We start from the raw sequence: 26004 nt of genomic DNA, 5'->3' as shown, positions 1-26004 counted from the left end.
TAAAACATTTACAACCAAATATATATGAAGCAGGATTCCACAAATATTGTTTATTATGAATTAATTATAAATATGTGTCTGTGAATCTGTATACGTGTGCAGTGTTAGACAGATTCGTACTCCGTTTCCCAAGCTGTGTATTTGTCGGTCAGGTTCCGGGCTGAGGGTTTGGTGTGAGCTATCACCTCCAAGAAGTCATCTGTTGTCACAGTTTCCAGATGAATAGCAGGCATGTTGAAGCTATCTGTGTGGGGAGGGAACATCGGCCATCATTTCACATGATTTAATTGATTTTATGTGTTAGCCACCCCCTTGGTACTCCCCAAAGCATTTGGTCAGCTGGTCCTGTCTTGGACTTAACAAGGAAATTACCATGATAATGTTAGATGATGTGTATTACCCTGGTTCCGAGGTATGACACATATGGTGGAACATGATCAGAACTTGAAAAGATTAAATTACACCTTTTCAAGACCAATATGGGCTGGAGTAGACCAGAGGGTCCCGCCATTCAGCCTTAGTCAGTCCTTTAAACAGCGTCCATCATGCTTCTACACTTTTCCTGAACCGCAAGGCAGCACCAGCACATTTTTCAAGGGTTGTCGCCATCCTTAAAGAGGAAGAAAGTGGACTGGGGATGACAGTACCTTACTGAGGAGTGCACATCCACCAAGACGTAAGAAAATATTGTTTCAAGCTATGAGCTAATTTTATTTGTAGAAAAGCATGATCCATTACATGAAGAGAGCAGGATCAGTGTGCTTAGGGTTGAGCCATGGGGTTTCAGGTTGACTCCAGCCCTCCTTGGCTTTCAAAGACCTGGTTAAAGATTTTCCCCCATATATGTTGTACAGATTGATCAACTGAAATGGCAGTTAATTACTACGACATTTCCCAATTCCCATTGGGTTATGAATGCAGTTCTCAACGTCTTAGTTGAGAGTAGAAATGCTATCTTACCATCTTTGTGATTCTCCAGAGCATCAAATATCTTTCTTACTGGTCTCATGGCTGCCTCCTTACACACCAGCCTTATATCGGACCCAGAGTAGCCCTCTGTCTTCTACAACAAAGAGACATTATAATTATATTAAATATATTAACAAGACATCTTACACAGCAGCACCCAAACCAGGTTAATCAAACCCTGAATTAGACTGATGAGATTCCTCAGGCTCCTCCTCCCTACTTGTGCTAAAGTGTCATAGGCCAGTTCAGTACGTAGCTCCACCCCTCCAGTACAGCTGAATGGAGGCAGCCAATGTGAAATCATGGCTTCTCGGGCCGGGCCAGATGGTAAGCCAACCAGAATTCTTTTCTCCAGGCGTCTCAACATGGCGTGGTCCAGTTCCCTGAGAAGAAATAGGTGGGGAGAGGTAAGGAGTGAAAACAGAAGAGATAGAAAGATGCAGAAAAGAGTAGAAGTGTAGAAGAGCGGAGAGTTAAAAGGTGTCACATAATATATATAGGATACCCATAGTCATCAGGTGTCACATAATATACACTCACCTAAAGGATTATTAGGAACACCATACTAATACTGTGTTTGACCCCCTTTCGCCTTCAGAACTGCCTTAATTCTACGTGGCTGAATTCTACCCGCCACCAGCCAGCACAGTGGTATCAAGGCATGATGGATCAATGTTCTCATTCTGTTTACGCCAAATTCTGACTCTACCATCTGAATGTCTCAACAGAAATGGAGACTCATCAGACCAGGCAACATTCTTCCAGTCTTCAACTATCCAGTTTTGGTGAGCTCGTGCAAATTGTAGCCTCTTTTCCCTATTTGTAGTGGAGATGAGTGGCTTCACAAATGCTTTGCTGCATACCTCGGTTGTAACGAGTGGTTATTTGAGTCAAAGTTTCTCTTCTATCAGCTTGAATTAGTCGGCCCATTCTCCTCTGACCTCTAGCATCAACAAGGCATTTTCGCCCACAGGACTGCCGCATACTGGATGTTTTTCCCTTTTCAAACCGTTCTTTGTAAACCCTAGAAATGGTTGTGCATGAAAATCCCAGTAACTGAGCAGATTGTGAAATACTCAGACCGGCCCGTCTGGCACCAACAACCATGCCACGCTCAAAATTGCTTAAATCACCTTTCTTTCCCATTCTGACATTCAGTTTGGAGTTCAGGAGATTGTCTTGACCAGGACCACACCCCTAAATGCATTGAAGCAACTGCCATGTGATTGGTTGATTAGATAATTGCATTAATGAGACATTGAACAGGTGTTCCTAATAATCCTTTAGGTGAGTGTATATTAGTCATCAGGTGTCACATAATATATATTAGGATACTCATAGTCATCAGGTGTCACATAATATATATTAGGATACCCATAGTCATCAGGTGTCACATAATATATATTAGGATACCCATGGTCATCAGGTGTCACATTATATATATTAGGATACCCATAGTCATCAGGTGTCACATTATATATAGGATACCCATAGTCATCAGGTGTCACATAATATATATTAGGATACCCATAGTCATTGATCCTATCATATTCTTCCTTCTGCAAGTCCTCACCAGGGTCATGGTTAAAGGTGAGGATTAGGGTTAGAGAGGTTTAGACCCTTGTGAGAAAGCATGTCTTTTCCTAATGTCTTAAATGTATGATAATCCTATACTCTAGTTAAACAACACACAACACAGAGGAAGAATGTTTGAGTAGGTGCTATATGAGGTGCACATAGTTATCAGCTGTTGTCTATTATTAGAGGAGCACCAGGACTCAAGAATGGACACTATACCAAACAAGGTTAGGATGCATATGTAAAACACATCTATATGATTGGCAGACGTCCAGAAAGTAGGATGTACTGGTCTTTGGTTTAGTGTATATATATATGCTGTTTAAGACCATGACATTTGGAGAAGCACAGAGACATCTGGGAAGACCATGAAGAGAGAGATCGGAAGAAGACAGAACATCTAAGAAAGACATGTACTATATTTTGTGAATAAACAACAAGGAACGCTTCTCCCCCTGACTTGGGTTCTACAAAAAGAGCCATAAGCCAACACCCTCCAGGGTCATGGTTAAAGGTGATGGATATGATTAGAGAGGTTTAGACCCACCAGGGTCATGGTTAAAGGTGATGGATATGATTAGAGAGGTTTAGACCCACCAGGGTCATGGTCAAAGGTGAGGATTAGGGTTAGAGAGGTTTAGACCCACCAGGGCAAGTTGGAGGCAGCCAGAACAAACACCAGGTCATCTGAGCGGGCCAGTCCATCCATCTGAACCAATAGTTCAGTCTTCATCCTTCTGCTTCCCTCATGTTCTCCACTGAAACAGGGAAATACACTCAGCCAGAGAACAGCCTTAGCAACTTCAGAGGACAGAATCTATAAGAGAATGGGTAGTTGTCATGATCTGTGTATTTATTAGGAAACACAGTCAGGAGGTCAGATAACTCGTCAGATTACCTAGAACTATGGTTCCCATGACAGCGTAGGATTCCTTGTGTAAAACTACTGAGTATTTTCCTAGTTGTTTCTTCTTCGAGACTATACAACACTGTCTCCCTATGAAACATCCTCCTCCAGTCCCTCTATATGTCATTATAACACTCACTCTCCTCCAGTCCCTCTATATGTCATTATAACACTCACCCTCCTCCAGTCCCTTTCATTATAACACTCACCCTCCTCCAGTCCCTGTCATTATAACACTCACCCTCCTCCAGTCCCTCTGTCATTATAACACTCACCCTCCTCCAGTCCCTCTATATGTCATTATAACACTCACCCTCCTCCAGTCCCTCTATATGTCATTATAACACTCACCCTCCTCCAGTCCCTCTATGTCATTATAACACTCACCCTCCTCCAGTCCCTCTATGTCATTATAACACTCACCCTCCTCCAGTCCCTCTATGTCATTATAACACTCACCCTCCTCCAGTCCCTCTATGTCATTATAACACTCACCCTCCTCCAGTCCCTCTATATGTCATTATAACACTCACCCTCCTCCAGTCCCTCTATGTCATTATAACACTCACCCTCCTCCAGTCCCTCTATGTCATTATAACACTCACCCTCCTCCAGTCCCTCTATGTCATTATAACACTCACCCTCCTCCAGTCCCTCTATGTCATTATAACACTCACCCTCCTCCAGTCCCTCTATATGTCATTATAACACTCACCCTCCTCCAGTCCCTCTATGTCATTATAACACTCACCCTCCTCCAGTCCCTCTATGTCATTATAACACTCACCCTCCTCCAGTCCCTCTATGTCATTATAACACTCACCCTCCTCCAGTCCCTCTATGTCATTATAACACTCACCCTCCTCCAGTCCCTCTATATGTCATTATAACACTCACCCTCCTCCAGTCCCTCTATGTCATTATAACACTCACCCTCCTCCAGTCCCTCTATGTCATTATAACACTCACCCTCCTCCAGTCCCTCTATGTCATTATAACACTCACCCTCCTCCAGTCCCTCTATGTCATTATAACACTCACCCTCCTCCAGTCCCTCTATATGTCATTATAACACTCACCCTCCTCCAGTCCCTCTATGTCATTATAACACTCACCCTCCTCCAGTCCCTCTATGTCATTATAACACTCACCCTCCTCCAGTCCCTCTATGTCATTATAACACTCACCCTCCTCCAGTCCCTCTATGTCATTATAACACTCACCCTCCTCCAGTCCCTCTATGTCATTATAACACTCACCCTCCTCCAGTCCCTCTATGTCATTATAACACTCACCCTCCTCCAGTCCCTTTATATGTCATTATAACAGACTCACCCCCCTCCAGTCCCTCTCTGGCTCATCACTGACTCCAGTTCATCTAGGAAGATGGTGGAAGGGGCGTGGTAGCGAGCCAGCTCAAACAGCACCTGGGGAGAGGAGGACCACCACATCTAGGTATGTTTTGGTGTTTAAGGTTAGAAATGCAAACTCAGTGCAAACTTTCAAATGTCTATTTAAGACTCATCTCTACAGCATGGTCTATGATTAAGTGTAGTCTGGCCCAGGGGTGTGAAGGTGACCACAAACGCTTGATACTGTCCACCCTTGCTGTCTTGCCAGGTGGGCTCTCATCGCCACTGGGATGCCCTCTCTTCAATGCCATTCGTGGGCGGAGTCAATGGCTTGTGCCCATTGTGCAATTGGGGTGTAGTCTGCTGGCAATACTTGGCCCTCATTTCATGGTGGTTGCGGTTGGTTGGTGTCCCTTTGGTTGATGCTTGGCAATGTGGGTGGATAGACTTTCTGCCTGTTGGGCCACAGTGTCACTGGACCCCCCTGTCTCAGTCCCAAGGTTTTATGCTGCTATTTTAATGTGCTGGGGGGAGTAGGGTCAGTTCTCCTTCTCCACTGTAAATCCTTGTAAACCTAAGGAATGCACTCTCCATATTTTCTTGTCTCTTGCTCTGTTCAAACTTAGGAGGACATGAGTTCTTGGCCCAGACCTCCCGAGTACCAGGCTCTAAAGACTTTTTGCTGCCCCTGTCCAAAGCCCTCCTGGCTGTGTTGCAGATCAAGACGTTGCCTGAGTATCCCAGCTGATATCCCCCCTCCCTTCCACCCTGTTGTCCCCCTCCTCGTCCATCTGGTCATGCTTCTGACCTGGGTTAGGTTTCATAGACTGTGGACACAGCCCACAATGCATTTACTCGTTATTACAACTTGTACTCTTAAAATGTTCACCCAGCACTGCCAGAAGAGGACTGGTCACCCCTCTGAGCCTGGTTCCTCACTAGGTTTCTTCCTAGATTTTGACCCCTCTTAGTGAGTTTTTCGTAGCCATTGTGCTTCAACATTGTGGTTGCTTGATCCTTGGAGTGTCAGGCTGGGTGTTTTGTAAAAGTATTTTGTGACAACTGCTGATGTAAAAAGGGCTTTATGAATACATTTGATTGACTGATTCAGGTCAATATTCAAATCAGTCAAGTTAGTAAGGTCCTATGGCAGACCACTACATACCCTGACCAGCTTTTCAGAGTCTCCTCTCCACTTGCTGACGATGCTGGAGGCCGAGATGTTGAAGAAGGTGGTGTTACACTCAGTAGCAACAGCCTTGGCCAGGAGGGTCTTTCCTGTACCTGATGATACCCAACCGTAGGGTCAGAGAGAGGTCATTCTCCCATGGGCTGATTCAGAGACTATTAGAGGGTGTGTCAGCGCGTGTTACCTGGAGGTCCATATAAAAGCAGACCTTTCCATGGAGACAGGATGCCAGTAAACAGCTGAGGATACTGGAAACCAAATGGAGGAATGTTACACAACCACTGCGCAGACTACACTATATCCTCAAAACAACACTACCCAGAATACACCATCCAGAATACACTACATCAAAACAATACAACTACCTACTGTAGTACCAGAACCTGACTGCTACATAGATAGTAGTACCAGACATAAATTAGTAATAATGTAATTTCTCTGCATATCCATGTCAGGATGGGGTTGGTATTTGCAATGTTCAGGCCTAATATTTCTGTGTATCCGGGTCGGAATGGAGTCTGGTATTTGTTGTCATATTTAATGTTTCTGTGTTCCTGTCTCAGGATAGGATCTGGTATTTGTTGTCATTACACTGTGATAGGAAGTTAAAGGACAGTGTTTTAGAGGCTGATTGGGTGGTATTAAAGTATGGATTTAATGTCACCTTAAGGAATAACACAGCCTTTAATGGAGACATTCAGAATCGAAGTGGGGCGGCAGAAGAGAAAGAGCATGCTGCTTAGCGGCTTGTACCTTAATGGGGTAGACGACAGCTTCTTTGACTAATCGCTTGGCAGCCTGCAGGCCTATAATGTTGTCCCAGCGCACCGCAGGGTTGTGTAAATAGATGTCCTTTAGAAAGGGAGAGTGATGGAACGTAGACCTTCATTAATACACATGCACTTCATAATACAAGGCTAGCAGCTCTTATCCTTCTATTAACAGCTTTTTCCTTGCTGTTAACAGCTCTTACTCTGCTAATAACACCCTTTACCCTGCTAATAACACCCCTTAACCTGCAAATAACACCCTTTACCCTGCTAATAACACCCTTTACCCTGCTAATAACACCCCTTAACCTGCAATTAACACCCCTTACCCAGCAAATAACACCCCTTACCCAGCAAATAACACCCCTTACCCAGCAAATAACACCCCTTAACCTGCTAATAACACCCCTTAACCTGCTAATAACACCCCTTAACCTGCTTCTAATAGCCCTTACCCTGCTAATAACACCCCTTAACCTGCTACTAACAGCTTACCCTGCTAATAACACCCCTTAACCTGCTAATAACACCCCTTAACCTGCTAATAACACCCCTTAACCTGCTAATAACACCATTTACCCTGCAAATAACACCCCTTACCCTGCTAATAACACCCCTTACCCTGCTAATAACACCCCTTAAACTGCTACTAACAGCTCTTACCCTGCTAATAACAGCAGCCAGCTCTCTCATCTCACTGTTCATCCCACTGAAGGCGCTGAGGGGTTTCAGAAGACGTTCCTGGAGAGGAGAGATGGCCTGAATCAACTGAGATTTGGCAATGCATTGTGGGGTCTCAGGGTTAAGGGTCAGTGGTTAGAGTACTGTACCACAGGGTCTGACAGACTGTGGGACGCCGCTTCGCTTGCTGTCCCTTTAATGGCGTCCTGGATGAGGCCTCTGTAGTTGATCAGCTAACCAGGAGAGTACCAACCACCAAAACATTTTATTATCAACACAGCAAAAATCTAACATCAAAAAATGAGACTGTATTTTCCCTACCTTCTTCATTGGTCCTCCTCCCTCTCCTCCATTCCTGATGATTGGGGAAACATTTAGGCCAAATTCTGTTGACTCTGGAGTAGAGGATTGGACCTCGTTTTCCTAAAACCAGGAACAACATAAGCTCAAATGGCTGTGTTTCCCCCCTATTCCCAATATTACATTACCTAGTCAACATGGTGCAAAGATCACTGGGAGCAAAAACCCTGTCTATGATGAGGAATGTGAGCACAGTCAGTCATCACAATGGAATGTTTTAACAGCGTTGTCAGAACCTACACTAGCAGCTCTGCTGCTATTTTCCTTGATGGCATTCAACTTGGATTCTGTCTTCTTGACACCACCTTGTGATGGAGGTCTGTGGAAGGAGTTTATTCTGGGCAGGTGCTGGGCTCCAGTACATGGGTTCCTAAAGAACACCCACACAGACACACCAGATTATACAGAAAACATGACATCACAGCGTTCCAGAAATCAGTCATCTCATTCTTGTTATAAGAAGTCTCACCTCTTTTTACCACAACTTCTTGCAAGTCTGCTTTCAACTAGATAGAACAAAATATAAAAAATAAGTGTGTGACTATACCCAAAACACATATCATAGAGTGAAAGTAAATCAAAACAATTGTTGCTTTGCCAACCTGGTTCAGGCACTTTCTTGGTGAGTTTGGGATATCTCTGAAACTTGATGAAATAGTAACTTTCATACTCCATCAACACTGTGTCCAAGTCTATATTATCACACACTTCAAACTGCCGCAGGGCAACGCTGGTCTCTTGTTCCAGAGCACAAGCTGCATCCATATACCTGTCAACGGGATACAGTATCTTCTGGTCATTGACATATAGCATATGTTCTGGTCAATGACATATAGCATATGTTCTGGAGAATGACATATAGGATATGTTCTAGTGAATGACATAAAGGTTAAGTTCTGGTCAACCCTTGTGTAACCTTTCCACTGTATTCAGGCAACTATTGAGACTCAGATAAACGTCACAAGACTCTACAGCACCTATTTTAAATCACTATGTACATCTGTATATGTAATTTCTACTTACTGTACCTTCATATTTTTCAGTGTGACCGGGACATTTGTTTAAGGGCACAGCACCCCTTAGAAAAATGAATGATTCTGGCTGTGATAGCTTTACAGTGTTTTCCTTCTACATCTATGCAGTTTGGAGAACAAGTATTTGATACACTGCCGATCCTGCAGGTTTTCCTACTTACAAAGCATGTAGAGGTCTGTAATTTTTATCATAGGTACACTTCAACTGTGAGAGACGGAATCCAGACAATCACATTGTATGGTTTTTAAATAATTAATTAGCATTTTATTGCATGACATAAGTATTTGATCACCTACCAACCAGTAAGAATTCCGGCTCTCACCGACCTGTTAGTTTTTCTTTAAGAAGCCCTCCTGTTCTCCACTCATTACCTGTATTAACTGCACCTGTTTCAACTCGTTACCTGTATGAAAGACACCTGTCCACACACTCAATCAAACAGACTCCAACCTCTCCACAATCGCCAAGACCAGAGAGCTGTGTTAGGACATCAGGGATAAAATTGTAGACCTGCACAAGGCTGGGATGGGCTACAGGACAATCGGCAAGCAGCTTGGTGAGAAGGCAACAACTGTAGACGCAACTATTGGAAAATGGAAGAAGTTCAAGATGACGGTCAATCTCCCTCGGTCTGGGGCTCCATGCAATATCTCACCTCGTGGGGCATCAATGATCATGAGGAAGGTGAGGGATCAGCCCAGAACTACACAGCAGGACCTGGTCAATGACCTGAAGAAAACTGGGACCACAGTCTCAAAGAAAACCATTAGTAACACACTACGCAGTCATGGATTAAAATCCTGCAGCACACACAAGGTCCCCCTGCTCAAGCCAGCGCATGTCCAGGCCCGTCTGACATTTGCCAATGACCATCTGGATGATCCAGAGGAGGAATGGGAGAAGGTCATGTGGTCTGATGAGACAAAAATAGAGCTTTTTGGTCTAAACTCCACTGACTGTGTTTGGAGGAAGAAGGAGGATGAGTACAACCCCAAGAACACCATCCCAACCGTGAAGCATGGAGGTGGAAACATCATTCTTTGGGGATGCTTTTCTGCAAAGGGGACTGGACGGCTTCACAGTATTGAGGGGAGGATGGATGGGACCATGTATCGCGAGATCTTGGCCAACAACCTCATTCCCTCAGTAGGAGCATTGAAGATGGGTCGTGGCTGAGTCTTCCAGCATGACCACGACCCGAAACACACAGCCAGGGCAACTAAGGAGTGGCTTCGTAAGAAGCATCTCATGGTCCTGGAGTGGTCTAGCCAGTCTCCAGAACTGAACCCAATAGAAAATATTTGGAGGGAGCTGAAAGTCCGTATTGCCCAGCAACAAACCTGAAGGATCTGGAGAAGGTCTGTATGGAGGAGTATGCCAAAATCCCTGCTGCAGTGTGTGCAAACCTGCTATGATCTCTGTAATTGCAAATAAAGGTTTCTGTACCAAATATTAAGTTCTGCTTTTCTGATGTATCAAATACTTATGTCATGCAATAAAATGCAAATTAATTACTTAAAAATAATACAATGTGATTATCTGGATTTGTTTTAGATTCCGTCACTCACAGTTGAAAAGTACCTATGATAAAAATGACAGACTTCTACATGCTTTGTAAGTGGGGAAACCTGCAAAATTGGCAGTGTATCAAATACTTGCTCTGCCCACTGTATTTGTGTGTGCAGTGTGCACGCCCATGTATAGAAGCATAGCCCTGTAGAATATCATAGACTTACCCCTCCTCCATTAAATGATGAAAGATTAAAATGAGCAGATTTCGTCTTCTGGACTCCGTTCTCATTTCATCCTAAATGTAGTAAAACAATAATTCGTAAAATGACTTTCCACGGGATATGTTGTTACAACCAAGAATATCTACCAGCAGGTGGCGCAGTATTCACGACGCCGCGCCACTTCAGATTGCCTAGGCAACAATGGACGCCGACTGCCTCCACTGATGCGTGCAACTACTGTTAGCTAGCTGGCTACATTGCGCAAGTTAACTAGCTATAGCCAGCTAACTTCATAGAAACATGGTGCGTAAGTAGATTTATGCCTGGGCATGTCGCACCATATGAATTGAAACAATACTTACCGCCTCTCTTGCTTGATTTGAGGTTTTAATGAATTTATATGAAAGTTCCATTGTGTCATGAAGCAATTTGTCTTTCGATTGCTAGCTAAAAATTGTGGTTCTTGTCCTCGGAAATAAGCTAGCTAATGAACAGAGCAAATTCATCAAACCATGTGAAACTCATTACGTAGAATGTTCACAAAGATTAGATAAATTATGTGATACACACAACACTGTATTGGACACTTTCCACGCCAAGATCACATTATCCCCGTCTGTATACTTCGGCATCTGCGTTTGTTGAAGTTCACGACACCGTGTCGTTCACTATACTAGTGTCTATAAAAGACGAAGCGCACTGTAACGTCCTCCGTCAAAACATGATGAATCCAATCGGAAATCCATTGTTTATTTACATTTGTTTCCAAATGTAAGTGACAGATCCAAATGTTTAGGCATATCTACTAAACTAAACAAAATAGACTATCCATAATTGGCACAAAAAATCGTATTATTTCAGAAATGTTAACCTTAACCGGCATTATTTTCTAATGATCTGATGGCCAACTATTTTAATTGTCCAATAAGCAAGTAATCCTCTGCAGCCCATGCATGTTCTACAATAAAGGTAGATAGGCCTAAATGCAATTTCCACCTTTTCATCGGGACATGGTTGATATGATTTCACAGTGCTTACTTGAAATAAAATTGGGTCCGTTGGCTTGATAAATCATCGTTTTGTTATTTGGTTACAAGACAGGGAAATGTTAAAACTGAGGCAAAACGTATTATCAATAATATAGTTTGTTTATAAGCATGACTAATCAGAACATTTCACGAGTTACAAGGGTTTACAAAAAAGGTAATTACATATAACTACAAACTAGACTACAGTAGTACAGCAAAGTCATCCAACTTTTAAACTCTGTGACTGATCAAGGAACACATTCATGGTGGTGTATTTATGGTAGCGTGGAGTCCACGAAGATTATACCAAGGCCTTTATTAACGAGAGCTATTCTTGCCTAGCCCCAATAAGTTTCATGTAACTGTAAACTTACGTAACGTTATGTGCATGAGCTACTGTCGAAGCTGTGTAGCTATACAACCGGGACCAATTATCGCTGTGTGACAATCAGCATGAGCTCGTGTAAATGGTGGATAAAGTTGATAAAAGTGATATGCAGCCTCCAAACTGTCCGTATGTTGAAGTTTCAGTATTCCAAAGAAAATGCATAATCTAACAACTGATTTTTACTCATTCCTGATGTGGTTTACCGCAGGCTGAAATGCAGCCCCCCAATTCGGCCACCAATACTACAACGGAAAATAAAACCTAGTCAAACAGGCATTTAAAGCAGATTTGCGATTAACAAAATATTTCTTTACACCTCCCATTTTGGCCTGGATATGTAATGTTGTTATTTGGGCATCTTTAAGTAGAATAACTATAATAAACCATTATTCCTCGGCAACAAGCCACACACATTCTGTCACCCTGGATATCACCTCGGCAACAAGACACACATTCTGTCACCCTGGATATCACCCCCGGCAACAAAGACACTCAATCTGCCTGACAGTGAGAAAACGTTTGACCAGTTTCTACTATAGAAAGTCAGAAAAGTATCTAATTTTACATTTATATACACGAATTAACTGAAACAAACCATCTACATCAATGGGGAAATTGTGCAGATTAAAAGTAGCCTAACAGACAAGACAAACAAAAAAGGCTGTTTACTATCAAAAAACACAAATCATGATCTATAATTTTCTTGTGGAATATATTTATTTGTTAATGATTCAAGGGAATCCACCAAAATTAAACATTCTTGTAATTACAAATACAAAGTGTAGATTTTTTTGTCACTCTTTGTTTCCATTAATTTGTGCACCATACCACTGGAAGGATGATGGTACAGCATGTATGGGATTATGTTTTAAACTGTTATTTTACTGTGTAAGTCTGCTAAGAACAGTCTTATTACCAGTTGCCTAAATTCCGGCCGGTTGTGGATTGAACTCAGTTATATGCATTCTCCTTTCAATGCCAAAGTGACTATGTGTATGACCAAATGAAAACAGGGTTTTTCCACCAGTTGCATTTTGGAGCATTTATGTAAATAATTTGTTGAGCTAAACAAGAATACAATTAGCACAACCTGTGAAATGTATATGTAAAAAAACAACCCTCCATGTCCCTCCCAAAAAACTTCCCAAAGCAAAAATTAAATCTGATGGATGACAGATATTTCTTTTTTTTGTGTTCTACCAACTCTTGTCAGTGGCTTTCCTTCCAATGTGTAATATTGTATGTTAATATCATGTAGGATTCGTATTAGTAGCACTGAACAGTAGTTCTGGTGTTGGATTCAAGACATCTGATCCAAAGAGTCTCTGCTCAATAGCCTGGATGTCCAGGTCTGACTGTGAAAACAACAATAGGATCTGGTTACCAGCCCCAGTAGATCTAGAGTCACCAAGCTGTGCCACCTTTATAAACTGATGTAATCAGCAGTGTTACCAGACAGGTATTGGCATCCTAAAGGGAAGAAGACCAGTCCAGACTAATCTCCTTTAAAATAAACTATCCTACAATGTCCAAGAACATAGACCATTTCCAAGCATTCAGTACTTTGACAGTTCTTCCTGGGTCAGGAGTTAAGTTCCTCAGAAGACTCCTGCTTCAGTAAGTAGTGTATTGGCCTCCAGCAGCATTCCCTTCACATAGACCCGTACTGTGTAAAACATGGTGATGAAGTCCTGTGTGCTGAACAGCGTGTCTGCCATGGCGAACGCCAGGGTAGAGGGAATGAACCCTCGGCCATACTCCACCATCCACGTCCCAGAACTCCACTGGACTGATGTGGCCTCACCAACCCCGTGGACTATGGTGTCCCCTGTTAAGACGGATTAATACACCCCCCACACAAGACTTATTTCAACCCCCACACAAGACTTATTTCAACCCCCACACAAGACTTATTTCAACTTATTATCCTTATTTCACTGCACCAAATGTATTTTGAAAGACTAATATAATGTTCAAACTAAACACTTGTCAACACATTTTAAATATTTGGTTGCATATTCTTTGCATGCAGTTACGGCCTAGTCTGTGAGCCATAAAGCCACCAAACACTGGGTATCTTCTTTGGAGATGCTCTGCCAGACCGATCCTGAAGCCATCTTCAGCTGTTTCTTTCGTGGTTTGTTTTTTAAACCTTCAGCAAATGGTTATGGTCTTAGAGATGTCTATATAATATCAGTGGTCTGACCTGGATAGTACATTTCACTGTGTGTTGATCCTTCCTTCCACTGCCTGAAGGTCCCTGTGATGATGGTGTCTGATATCTCTGCCCAGTAACGACCTAAGAAAACATAAAAACATTATAGCTGAACAGGTTACCAAAATTCTACTGCCCGCTGTTGCTGAAAGTCAGAGGGGAACTGTCATTGTGAACAGGTCCTCCTATCCTTGTGGTTCTGTAAACAGAGTCTGGGAGATGGATGGAGGACAGACCTGACAAGTGTCTTCCAGGAACAACTTAGGATCTTAACTGTCCCCAATTCCTTATGATAGGCATGTGGCCCAGGAGAGGTCCTAACCTGAGTGTCCTCCTGTATCGACAGCTGTCCCAAACAGCAGGACGTACTCTGTGAGGGAGGCGTGGAGGAGGCACATGGAGCCCATCCAGCCGCCAGCATTAACAAACACCCACTGCAGGTCCTCGTCTGGTAGGATGTGGCCTGGGTACTTCTTCCTCAACTCCACCACCACCTTGGAGAATGCCTGATCATGGTCCTGTCCTGAAGACATTACATGACTGGTAGGTCAGTATAATTCCGTTGCATCAATCAATCATATTTATTTATAAAGCCCTTTTTATAACAGCAGATGTCACAAAGCGCTTTTACAAAACACCTGGCCTTAAACCCCAAGGAACAAACAACGGTAGTGTTGAATTTCAGCATCTGAAGCATAGCAGCATGTCGTCAGGCCAGATATGGGTGTTAAAATATGCCAAACAAATGTAAAGTTGTGATATCATCATGTACAGTCCATTAAACTTATTAAGCGACTAAGTTCATCATTATATGAACTCCCTGTAAATGACACGTGATTAATTCCAAGTAAAATCAAATACTATTGTGTGGGTTTTATTGGGATAGCAAGCAAATCCCATTATTTTCTCAGCTAGCTAAGCAGTAGCTGAAAAGCTTGCATAACATTAAAATGGTTAGCAGCACTCAGAGTGAAAAGTGTAATTAACCATCCAAGATAGCCATTTGAGACTTGCTAACGGTAGCTGTGAACTTACCCGCATACTGTTTGGCCAGAATAGCCACATCTTCCTTGGTGAATACATACTGTTTGTTAGCCATCCAATGTCGCAGGTAAAGAACTATCAACACAGATACTCCAGCCAGCAAGATTAACTTTAATACTTTAGTCGTTAAAGACATGGCTCTGAGATTTTGTTGTAGCAAACCACGACGACAAAAACCGGAAATCAGCAGTCCACACTCGAGTGTAGACTATGGTAAACATGGACAAGGCGTCTAAACGTTCACCTATGTACTCATCAGAAGGTGGCTGAACCATAGGCTAAACAAACTGACGGACCCAATGACAAACCAATAATTTAAAATATATCCCCCAATCGGAATCGTGTAACAATATGCGCGGAGACAGGAAGGGTCAGAATGGGCGGTACAAATATAGAAGGTGCGTTTGCTTTTCGCGCGAGGACGCCGGATTTTCGATGTCACGTGTCTTGTGTTCAGTCTGCAAGATAGCGTGAAACCGCTTTCGTGTTGTTGTTAACTATTAAAGGTGTATAAACTACTATACATACTATAAACGGTACCTACTTGTTGTGCTGAACGCGCTTTTATCTCCACGGTACATGCCTCCCCCAACAGTATTATGCGTTCGTATGGGCAGCGTTGATACTCGCACATTTTAGTAGAAATTGAGGTTTCAGAACAGCATTAGATTTACCCGGTTTGTAGCTTCAGAGGTTTTGACTTCACAGGACAACTTTCACAAAGACCCCTGCAATGCTCAGCAATACTGAAGTCCGCTTTGATCCAAAAGGTAAACATATCTCTTTCTTGGAAAAGGACTTGCTTGACACAACCAGAATACATTCTAACAAGATGTTTTGTGTGTATTTGGTCTTATATGATAGTCAGCAAGAAAAAATCCCGTGATTCAGTTCCTGTTTAGGCGTTCGGGTAGAAAACAAACACCTGTATAGATCTTTGTCGCCACCTGCTGGCCGTGTTAGGCCTGTGTTGTTTCTAAGGTTAACCTGACGGAACCTCATCCGGTTTAACTCTACCTTTTGTCTGAACTACTTGGGCTTATTCATAAAATTAGATGTGTGTGTGTGTGTATCAGAACACCAGCACCTGCGTTATAACCCCTTGCGGGACACGTGGGTTCTGGTATCGGCCCATCGGATGAAGAGGCCTTGGAGCGGCCAGGTGGAGAAGGAGGAGGAACTCCACGTCCCCCGACATGACCCAAACAACCCCCTCTGTCCTGGGAACACCAGAGCCAATGGAGAGGTGCGGAACACACAATGTTGAGTAAACATCTGAAATCATGTTCAAGGGACTCTTAATCCATCAAACCTGGATATGTGTGTTCATACAATCTCTTTCACTTAAAGCTGTATATGTGGCACAGTTAATATTATGCAAGGCTGTTGACTGGGAAGTTATTTATATATCCCTTACTTTACCTGGTTGGTTGACTAAAAGACATTCATATTTACAGTCTTATTATCAGTACCATGGGATCTTTGGTGACGACAGACAGTCAGAACACTCATAACATTCCATCTGAAAGGGACCAATCAGACCTCCAATACCTTCCTCCAGCTGCTTCTGGTCTCACCTGCTTAGGGTGATTTTCAGCTGGTTAGAACCACCCTGCCTGTTTCATTACACAGGGGTCAGATGTCATATTGCAGTGTGTTCTTAGCCTGTGAGCATGTTTCTGTGAGATATTGAGTCATAGGCTAGTGAGAGGACACTCTTTCAAAGAAGGGAATTCTGAGGTAACCCAAGGTTAATAAATGCATATTTCAGGTCTGCCACTTTGGTTTTGAAGGTTCAAGGTTGGAGGCACTCTGTCTGGTTGTTTCCTAGTATTAATAGCTACAGACATTCCTCACATGTTTCTGTGCTCTTCATAGTTCATGCACAAAATGTATTAGCTAATGATGAACTGTGTGTGTTAATTCCAGGTGAACCCAGACTATGAGAGCACCTTTGTATTTGAGAATGACTTCCCAGCCCTTCAGCCCGATGGTCCAGACCCAGGCTCAGATCAACACCCATTGTTCCAGTCCAAAGCAGCCCGGGGCCTCTGGTGAGGAGTCACTACTCTCTATTATAAGGAGGATATTGGATTATTTTCAAAACGGACAATTCTACAAAGCGTTTACATACATTCAGTAAAAATACACACAAGGCCAAAGTGTTGCTTTACTAGGGTGCTTGGTGTGTCAGTAGTCAACCTTCTGCAGTGTCCACTAGGTGGCTTGGTGTGTCAGTAGTCAACCTTCTGCAGTGTCTCCACTAGGGGGCTTGGTGTGTCAGTAGTCTACCTTCTGCAGTGTCTCCACTAGGGGGCTTGGTGTGTCAGTAGTCTACCTTCTGTAGTGTCTCCACTAGGGGGCTTGGTGTGTCAGTAGTCTACCTTCTGCAGTGTCTCCACTAGGGTGCTTGGTGTGTCAGTAGTCAACCTTCTGCAGTGTCTCCACTAGGGGACTTGGTGTGTCAGTAGTCTACCTTCTGTAGTGTCTCCACTAGGGGGCTTGGTGTGTCAGTAGTCAACCTTCTGTAGTGTCTCCACTAGGGGGCTTGGTGTGTCAGTAGTCTACCTTCTGTAGTGTCTCCACTAGGGGGCTTGGTGTGTCAGTAGTCTACCTTCTGCAGTGTCTCCACTAGGGGGCTTGGTGTGTCAGTAGTCAACCTTCTGCAGTGTCTCCACTAGGGGGCTTGGTGTGTCAGTAGTCAACCTTCTGTAGTGTCTCCACTAGGGGGCTTGGTGTGTCAGTAGTCAACCTTCTGCAGTGTCTCCACTAGGGGGCTTGGTGTGTCAGTAGTCTACCTTCTGTAGTGTCTCCACTAGGGGGCTTGGTGTGTCAGTAGTCAACCTTCTGCAGTGTCTCCACTAGGGGGCTTGGTGTGTCAGTAGTCTACCTTCTGTAGTGTCTCCACTAGGGGGCTTGGTGTGTCAGTAGTCAACCTTCTGTAGTGTCTCCACTAGGGGGCTTGGTGTGTCAGTAGTCAACCTTCTGTAGTGTCTCCACTAGGGGGCTTGGTGTGTCAGTAGTCAACCTTCTGCAGTGTCTCCACTAGGGGGCTTGGTGTGCCAGAGTAGTTGGGGTTCGATAGAGAGGGTCTAATGCAGGGGTTGGCAAACTATAATAGTTTTGAGGGGAAGTAAAACAACTCACCAGCCCATTCTTGTACATTGGAATCAGAATTAAAATTATTTAGACATTATAATGGACATACTGTGTAAATATTTTTATGAATGCCCTTTTCTGGCCTGCAAATCATTTATGATTAACAACTTATACAAAAGCAGCCCTCCATTTAATTTCAAAATACTGATGTTTACCCTCCCCTGGTCTAATGTGTGGTTGGGGTTTGATAGAGAGGGTCTAATGTGTGTATTGGGGGTCAGATAAAGAGGGTCTAATGTGTGGTTGGGGTTCGATAGAGAGGGTCTAATGTGTTTGGGGGTCAGATAAAGAGGGTCTAATGTGTGGTTGGGGTTCGATAGAGAGGGTCTAATGTGTGTATTGGGGGTCAGATAAAGAGGGTCTAATGTGTGGTTGTTGTTTGTCAGCAAGGTGATGTGTTTCCATCCCTGGTCGGATGTCACCTTGTCTGTCATGGCCATACCTGACATCATCAAAGTGATTGACAAGTGGGCAGAGCTCATGGTGGATCTAGGGTCTACCTACCCCTGGGTCCAGGTATGTATTGAAATTTGCAGTTTAGTTACACCTGTTCATTAACACCTGTTACCTGTTCTTTAATACATATGTATTAACTTAATACCTGCTTATTCATGCTTGTTCATTAATGCCTGATTATTTACTCCTGTTTATTTACAATTATCTCTAACTGTGTTTCAGATTTTTGAAAATAAAGGAGCCATGATGGGCTGTTCCAACCCCCATCCTCACTGTCAAGTAAGAAAACCTACCCTGTTACTGTATCTGAGAGAAACCTACCCTGTTACTGTATCTGAGAGAAACCTACCCTGTTACTGTATCTGAGAGAGACCTACCCTGTTACTGTATCTGAGAGAAACCTACCCTGTTACTGTATCTGAGAGAAACCTACCCTGTTACTGTATCTGAGAGAGACCTACCCTGTTACTGTATCTGAGAGAGACCTACCCTGTTACTGTATCTGAGAGAGACCTACCCTGTTACTGTATCTGAGAGAGACCTACCCTGTTACTGTATCTGAGAGAGACCTACCCTGTTACTGTATCTGAGAGAGACCTACCCTGTTACTCTGTCTGAGAGAGATACCTACCCTGTTACTGTGTGTTACTGTGTCTGAGAAGAGAGGCACTTTCTGTGGTAACACTTGCCAACAAACTTTTACATTTCATTTAAATGATAGTGAATAAATAATGGCTATAGAGACAGCAGATGTAGCTCCCTAGAGAGTAGGGTCAGTAACGCTCAACCTGACCTCAGAGGGGTCGAGATCGCCATTGCTTCCTTCACTGAGAGAGACATTTTCTTCCCCAAATAGTAAACGTATTCAGCAACCATATTTTGACACAATACTCCTAACTGATAGGCTGCCTCAGTCCTCTGCCGTAGTGAATTGTGTCAGCCAGGTCTGCTCTGTCTGGACGGGCCGGGGCTGCTCTGTCTGGACGGGCCGGGGCTGCTCTGTCTGGACGGGCCGGGGCTGCTCTGTCTGGACGGGCAGAGACTATTTATGAAGGAAGGCTGTCTGGTATTTCTCAGACAGAGAGGATCAGGACAGACCAGCGTTCTGATTCCGTCTTAAGGCGTAGGGAAAGTTTATTGTTTGAACATTCACAGGGGTTTCATCTAAATCTGTGAGTTGTTTTCAGAAGCCATTGTTACTAAAGTTGAAAAGACTGCCCAGACCACTCCTAAAACAAAACCTTTCCTTATTTATTGACTGCCCACACATTTTAAACATGTATGTCGTAAGTTCAGTTTTCCCCTTCTGCTTCACCTACTGACACACAAGATCCCTGCTAAACATTGAATGAGTAGGTTTGTATGTCTTGGTGGAGGTTATAATAGATTATAATATTATAGTAGTAATTTTTATGGACAGAATTTCTAGGCGCAGCCAGGGGCCGGAGGGTGTCAGGTTTGGGGACCACACGATTTCGTCTCTGCTCTTTGCGGATGATGTTGTCGTGTTGGCCCCTTCAAGCCAGGACCTTCAGCATGCACTTGGACGGTTTGCAGCCGAGTGTGAAGCGGTGGGGATGAAAATCAGTACCTCCAAATCCGAGGCCATGGTCCTCAGTCGGAAAAGGGTGGCTTGCCCACTTCATGTTGGTGGAGAGTGCCTGGCTCAAGTGGAGGAGTTTAAGTATCTAGGGGTCCTGTTCATGAGTGAGGGAAGGATGGAACGGGAGATTGACAGACGGATCGGTGCAGCTTCTGAGGTAATGCAGTCGATGTATCGGTCTGTCGTGGTGAAGAAAGAGCTGAGCCGCAAGGCGAAGCTCTCGATTTACCAGTCAATCTAGGTTCCTACTCTCACCTATGGTCATGAGCTTTGGGTCATGACCGAAAGGACAAGATCCCGGATGCAGGCGGCCGAAATGAGCTTTCTCCGCAGGGTGGCTGGGCGATCCCTTAGAGATAGGGTGAGAAGCTCGGTCACCCGGGAGGAGCTCAGAGTAGAGCCGCTGCTCCTCCACATCGAGAGGGGTCAGCTGAGGTGGCTTGGGCATCTGTTTCGGATGCCTCCGGAACGCCTTCCTGGGAAGGTGTTCCGGTCCCGTCCCACCGGGAGGAGACCCCGGGGAAGACCTAGGACACGCTGGAGGGACTATGTCTCCCGGCTGGCCTGGGAACGCCTCGGTGTCCCCCCGGAAGAGCTGGAGGAAGTGTCTGGGGAGAGGGAAGTCTGGGCATCCCTGCTTAGACTGCTGCCCCCGCGACCCGGCCCCGGATAAGCGGTAGATGATGATGATGATGATGATGATTATAGTAGATTATACATTTCTCATTGTTTCAGTTGAAAACTGAGAAGACTGAAATAAAATAATGGGCTATTGCCTAGACCTATAAAATCCAATTCATAATCTTTTAATAATATCATACAGTTGGGTCACATTTTACTAATGCTAGTGGCATCAATATATTTTAGCATGAACATGGTAAGAAATGATGGTGCGCATGGATCATTAATATTAGAGTAAATGGTACATTAATAGTAGTTAGCTCATTATTTGCTTTGGTCCCAGGAGCTGGTCCCTGGTCAGTAATGTGGAATAATTATTAATGTTAAGCTATTTGCCATGATCAGCTGTGCCGTGCTTTGACACTTTGGTACCAAAACCTACTTACATCTGTGGGATGGTTTTTGGGAAACAAAGGCTACGTCTTTATGAGTTGCAGGAAATATGCTTTGTTAAACCTCTTAACAGGCCAAGTTTAGCAACCTCTGTTCAGTTCATTAAGGAAGTGTTCAAATGGCCAGAAAATCTTCATCACTATAGCAGGAAGGAGTATTTCTTGGTGGACCAGGGTTTGTGGAGCAGGAGGACATGTGATGGACTAGTGTGTTTAACTCTAACCCAGGAAGAGGTGTGATGGACTAATGTGCTGAACTCTAAAAATAAGTTACTCAAACATTTGTATAAGTTATACGTAGATTTGTATAATTTATATATTGATCAGTATATTTTGTTTAGGTTTGTATATGTTATGTATAGATGTCTAAGGATCTCCCACCTCTTTATGTATGTAGCTGCTATGTGCTCAGCAGGTGGTGACAGTCCTGCAGCTTCTCGACAGACCACTAGAGGGCAGTAATAGACCTTAAATAGAGCTACACTTGTGATTCCTTGGTGTTGTTCCTGCTGCCTGGCCCTCTGTGGAAAACAGCCCAGTCTGGCCCATAGATATAGTACTGAAATAAGCCTTCTGTGGAAAACAGCCCAGTCTGGCCCACAGATATAGTACTGATATAAGCCCTCTGTGGAAAACAGCCCAGTCTGGCCCACAGATATAGTACTGATATAAGCCCTCTGTGGAAAATATAAAGCACAGCAGCATAGTTTTGGAAAGAAAACATCAGACGCCCTAGGACTAAGGAGCAGCTAGACTACTATACTGCTAGGGTAACTAGACTACTATACTGCTAGGGTAACTAGACTACTATACTGCTAGGGTAACTAGACTACTATACTGCTAGGGTAACTAGACTACTATACTGCTAGGGTAACTAGACTACTATACTGCTAGGGTAACTAGACTACTATACTGCTAGGGTAACTAGACTACTATACTGCTAGGGTAACTAGACTACTATACTGCTAGGATAACTAGACTACTATACTGCTAGGGTAACTAGACTACTATACTGCTAGGGTAACTAGACTACTATACTGCTAGGGTAACTAGACTACTATACTGCTAGGGTAACTAGACTACTATACTGCTAGGGTAACTAGACTACTATACTGCTAGGGTAACTAGACTACTATACTGCTAGGGTAACTAGACTACTATACTGCTAGGGTAACTAGACTACTATACTGCTAGGGTAACTAGACTACTATACTGCTAGGGTAACTAGACTACTATACTGCTAGGGTAACTAGACTACTATACTGCTAGGATAACTAGACTACTATACTGCTAGGGTAACTAGACTACTATACTGCTAGGGTAACTAGACTACTATACTGCTAGGGTAACTAGACTACTATACTGCTAGGGTAACTAGACTACTATACTGCTAGGGTAACTAGACTACTATACTGCTAGGGTAACTAGACTACTATACTGCTAGGGTAACTAGACTACTATACTGCTAGGGTAACTAGACTACTATACTGCTAGGGTAACTAGACTACTATACTGCTAGGGTAACTAGACTACTACACTGCTAGGATAATTGCTATACTGATAAATACAAATCTATGGCTAGGATAACTACTACACTACTATACTGCTAGGTTATCTGGTAAATACTGCACTAATGTACTGCTAGGGTAAATACTAGACTACAATTCTGCTAAGATAACTACTAGACTACAATACTGTTAGGGTACCTGCTATACTGGTAAATACCAAACTACTATATTAGTAAGGTAACTAGACTACTATACTTCTAGAATATTTAAGTCTTTCACCAAGAGTCACTTAATTTTTTGGAAGCCAATTAATGTCTATAGGAGTAGGAAGCTGAATTAGGAAGCCTATAACTCTATTTCATTTATTGTACTTTCATTGAGAACTGAAAGATGGTTACTCCATCACAGATACACAACACACTGAATATCTGAGTGAAACCGGTTCCTAAAGCAGAGGCCTGAAACAGAATTTCAAGGTGGCTTTAAAGAACAAATGAAGGAATTGGGTTATATGCCAGGGGTGATCTGAGAGAGAAAGAATGGATAATATTCCAATATTCAGCTTCCCATCTCAACTTTCTCAATTTCTCTCTCTTGTTCTCCTGTTACTATCCCTGTCCTAGCCTTGTTCATATTTATTAGAAAACTTTGAAAATTTCAGCATAAATTTTTTTTTTCAGAATTTGATGCTGAAGTGGTGGTTTCTCTAATCTCCTGAGAGTCCAGAAAGGGAAAAGCCAGGTAGCTGATGTTGTATTGAAATGTATTAGTATTGAATTGTGTTGAAATGTATTACTTATTTATCCTACAGCCTTGTAAGAGGGACTATTTGATAAGGAATTTGTAAAGAAATAATATTTTGAGATGTTCAAGCTGCCCTGCATTAAAATGGTGTTGATTTGACCTAGCAGTCCTCAGGTAGGCCAAGCCTCAATGTCTCTTCTGAATAAAATTATTCATTTAGGTGCTTAAACAATAAGGTTTGAATCCCTAACATCAGAAGTCACTTTGCAATCAGCCTAGGGATCAAAGGCTTTTTTTCGTACAGGACAAACAGAATGTAGTATGGAAAGACTTAATAAGGACAGTTAGAGTCAGTGTTCTTTTGGAGTTCTTCCATAAGGGGTGCGAGTTACACACTCAGAGGAGGAGAGCAGAGAGCCCGAAGTTGGGAGGAGTCTACATTCAAGTAGTCATTTAAATAGTCTGTGTACCTGAACTGCTCCCGTCACAAGAATGATTTGAAAGTGTGTGCCTGAGGCACCTGCCAGTGTGATGTAAGTATTGGAAGCAGCGTGTGTGTGTTTGCTATTCTCTCCCGTCCTCCCGGCTGGTACACCTGACATTCCCACCCGTCCTCCCGGCTGGTACACCTGCCATTCTCACCCGTCCCACCGGCAGCTAAACAAACCTCAGTGCTTTTATTTCTCATTATTATTGATCCTTACTCCTCTCAGGTGGATGTACATTGCTGTGTGCCAGGAAAGGGATTTCAGGGAGAGTATTTGGTTACAGTGTTGAGTCCTGTTAGAGATTAGAGCGGTTGTGATGTTGAGGCCCGTTAGAGAGTAGTGGGTTGGAGTGTTGGGGTCTGTTAGAGGGTAGTGGGTTGGAGGGTTGGGGTCCGTTAGAGGGTAGTGGGTTGGAGGGTTGGGGTCCGTTAGAGGGTAGTGGGTTGGAGGGTTGGGGTCCGTTAGAGGGTAGTGGGTTGGAGGGTTGGGGTCCGTTGGAGGGTTGGGGTCCGTTAGAGGGTAGTGGGTTGGAGGGTTGGGGTCCGTTAGAGGGTAGTGGGTTGGAGGGTTGGGGTCCGTTAGAGGGTAGTGGGTTGGAGGGTTGGGGTCCGTTAGAGGGTAGTGGGTTGGAGGGTTGGGGTCCGTTGGAGGGTAGTGGGTTGGAGGGTTGGGGTCCGTTGGAGGGTTGGGGTCCGTTAGAGGGTAGTGGGTTGGAGGGTTGGGGTCCGTTAGAGGGTAGTGGGTTGGAGGGTTGGGGTCTGTTAGAGGGTTGGGTTTGAACATTCTTATGATACAATGAGGTTATAGTTTAATTAATATGGAAATGTTTGACCAACAACTTTTATTACAAAGATGGAAAGAACTGGTGAGCTCAGCAATACCATAGACTTCTTCAGTGGACGACTGAACAATGCTTACCATAACTTAGAAAGAAGAAAGAAATGTCTGATCATTAACAGATCTGGGCCCAGTTTCCCGATAACGAGGCACTTATGACGGTTTAACGATGCACGTAGCCTTAAGGTGGACTTTCTTTATGGTGGATTTACGCCCGTATCCCGATCCAGCATGTACGTCGCTCTTTATAAAGTGCATCATAAGTGCCACGTTACAGCCATTTGGAATTGAACAAGAATCATCATTGGGCTATGAAATGGAATTAGGTCATGAATACGTTTTGAAATCTTGCCTATTGCATTTCAGAGCTTGATTACTTATCAGAAGCATATAATATGGCTGGTGATGTATTGTACTACTACTGAGGCATCAATAGGAAAATGTAAAACTTGAAGAAGTAGTGAAAGTTAGGGTGGATGAAACATCCAACCAATGGGGTGGACTTCAGCCAGTCAAATCGTAATGAACTTTCCTTTAAATTAGATTTATGGGAGAAAGAAATTAAACAAACAACTGAAGATGGCTGCAAAACAGGCCTGGCAGAGAATCATCTGAACTCTCATCTCCACTCATACTGAGGTTTAATACCCTCATCTCCACTCATACTGAGGTTTAATACCCTCATCTCCACTCATACTGAGGTTTAATACCCTCATCTCCACTCATACTGAGGTTTAATACCCTCATCTCCACTCATACTGAGGTTTAATACCCTCATCTCCACTCATACTGAGGTTTAATACCCTCATCTCCACTCATACTGAGGTTTAATACCCTCTTCTCCACTCATACTGAGGTTTAATACCCTCTTCTCCACTCATACTGAG

At 43.5% G+C, this 26004-nt stretch overlaps 3 protein-coding genes across 8 annotated transcripts in view; 1 reads left to right on the top strand and 2 right to left on the bottom strand.

Annotated features, from left to right (window-relative positions):
• Nucleotides 1-3: 3 nt before the first annotated feature.
• Nucleotides 4-11358, bottom strand: katnal2 (katanin p60 subunit A-like 2). Of its 4 annotated transcripts, XR_003777873.2 has the most exons (18): nt 10937-11358; nt 10578-10648; nt 8409-8575; nt 8276-8312; nt 8047-8176; nt 7768-7869; nt 7596-7679; nt 7429-7506; nt 6749-6847; nt 6180-6243; nt 5972-6090; nt 4790-4881; nt 3195-3305; nt 1190-1352; nt 961-1063; nt 739-819; nt 465-610; nt 158-244 (listed from the first exon to the last, which is right to left on the bottom strand). XR_003777873.2 is itself a non-coding variant. In XM_029117159.2 (16 exons), exons 1-16 carry the CDS (start codon nt 10985-10987, stop codon nt 105-107), a joined length of 1611 nt encoding a protein of 536 aa, XP_028972992.1. In that variant the 5' UTR covers nt 10988-11355; the 3' UTR covers nt 4-104. The 4 variants fall into 4 exon arrangements, 2 of the variants coding, with proteins under 2 accessions (XP_028972992.1, XP_028972993.1); XR_004575242.1 differs by having other exon boundaries at nt 465-819; XM_029117159.2 differs by lacking the exons at nt 465-610; nt 739-819 and having other exon boundaries at nt 4-244; nt 10937-11355.
• Nucleotides 11359-12683: 1325 nt separating this feature from the next.
• On the bottom strand, nt 12684-15552 carry sigmar1 (sigma non-opioid intracellular receptor 1). Its single transcript, XM_010899070.5, has 4 exons — nt 15241-15552; nt 14528-14728; nt 14197-14289; nt 12684-13818 (listed from the first exon to the last, which is right to left on the bottom strand). The coding sequence occupies exons 1-4, from the start codon at nt 15383-15385 to the stop codon at nt 13589-13591; spliced, it is 669 nt and encodes a 222-aa protein (XP_010897372.1). The 5' UTR covers nt 15386-15552; the 3' UTR covers nt 12684-13588.
• Nucleotides 15553-15657: 105 nt separating this feature from the next.
• The window catches only part of galt (galactose-1-phosphate uridylyltransferase), a 53726-nt gene continuing 43379 nt past the window's right edge, over nt 15658-26004 (top strand). The window contains exons 1-5 of one of the 3 annotated variants that reach the window (XM_010899068.4): nt 15658-16019; nt 16305-16495; nt 17179-17303; nt 18795-18924; nt 19087-19143. In XM_010899068.4, coding sequence (XP_010897370.2) covers nt 15983-16019; nt 16305-16495; nt 17179-17303; nt 18795-18924; nt 19087-19143 — 540 coding nt within the window. In that variant the 5' untranslated portion in view covers nt 15658-15982. Of the gene's footprint in view, nt 16020-16304; nt 16512-17178; nt 17304-18794; nt 18925-19086; nt 19144-26004 lie in introns of those variants that run through there. The other 2 variants (XM_010899069.5, XM_020042979.3) reach the window with 2 other exon arrangements.

This window comes from Esox lucius, chromosome 23, assembly GCF_011004845.1.
Source record: "Esox lucius isolate fEsoLuc1 chromosome 23, fEsoLuc1.pri, whole genome shotgun sequence".
Classification (NCBI taxonomy): Eukaryota; Metazoa; Chordata; class Actinopteri; order Esociformes; family Esocidae; genus Esox; species Esox lucius.
Note: the sequence above shows the minus strand (reverse complement) of the source record. Positions and strands in the feature narration are given on the sequence as shown.

Coding starts and splice junctions, on each gene's coding strand:
- katnal2 (XM_029117159.2), bottom strand. CDS start 10,987: ATGGAACTTTCATATAAATTCATTAAAACCTCAAATCAAGCAAGAGAG. Junction 8,576..10,577: donor CATCATTTAATGGAGGAGGG/GTAAGTCTATGA, acceptor TCCCGTTGACAG/GTATATGGATGCAGCTTGTG. Junction 6,848..7,428: donor TGGCTGCTGTTATTAGCAGG/GTAAGAGCTGTT, acceptor CCCTTTCTAAAG/GACATCTATTTACACAACCC.
- sigmar1 (XM_010899070.5), bottom strand. CDS start 15,385: ATGTCTTTAACGACTAAAGTATTAAAGTTAATCTTGCTGGCTGGAGTA. Junction 14,729..15,240: donor TCTGGCCAAACAGTATGCGG/GTAAGTTCACAG, acceptor TAATGTCTTCAG/GACAGGACCATGATCAGGCA. Junction 14,290..14,527: donor CGATACAGGAGGACACTCAG/GTTAGGACCTCT, acceptor ATGTTTTCTTAG/GTCGTTACTGGGCAGAGATA.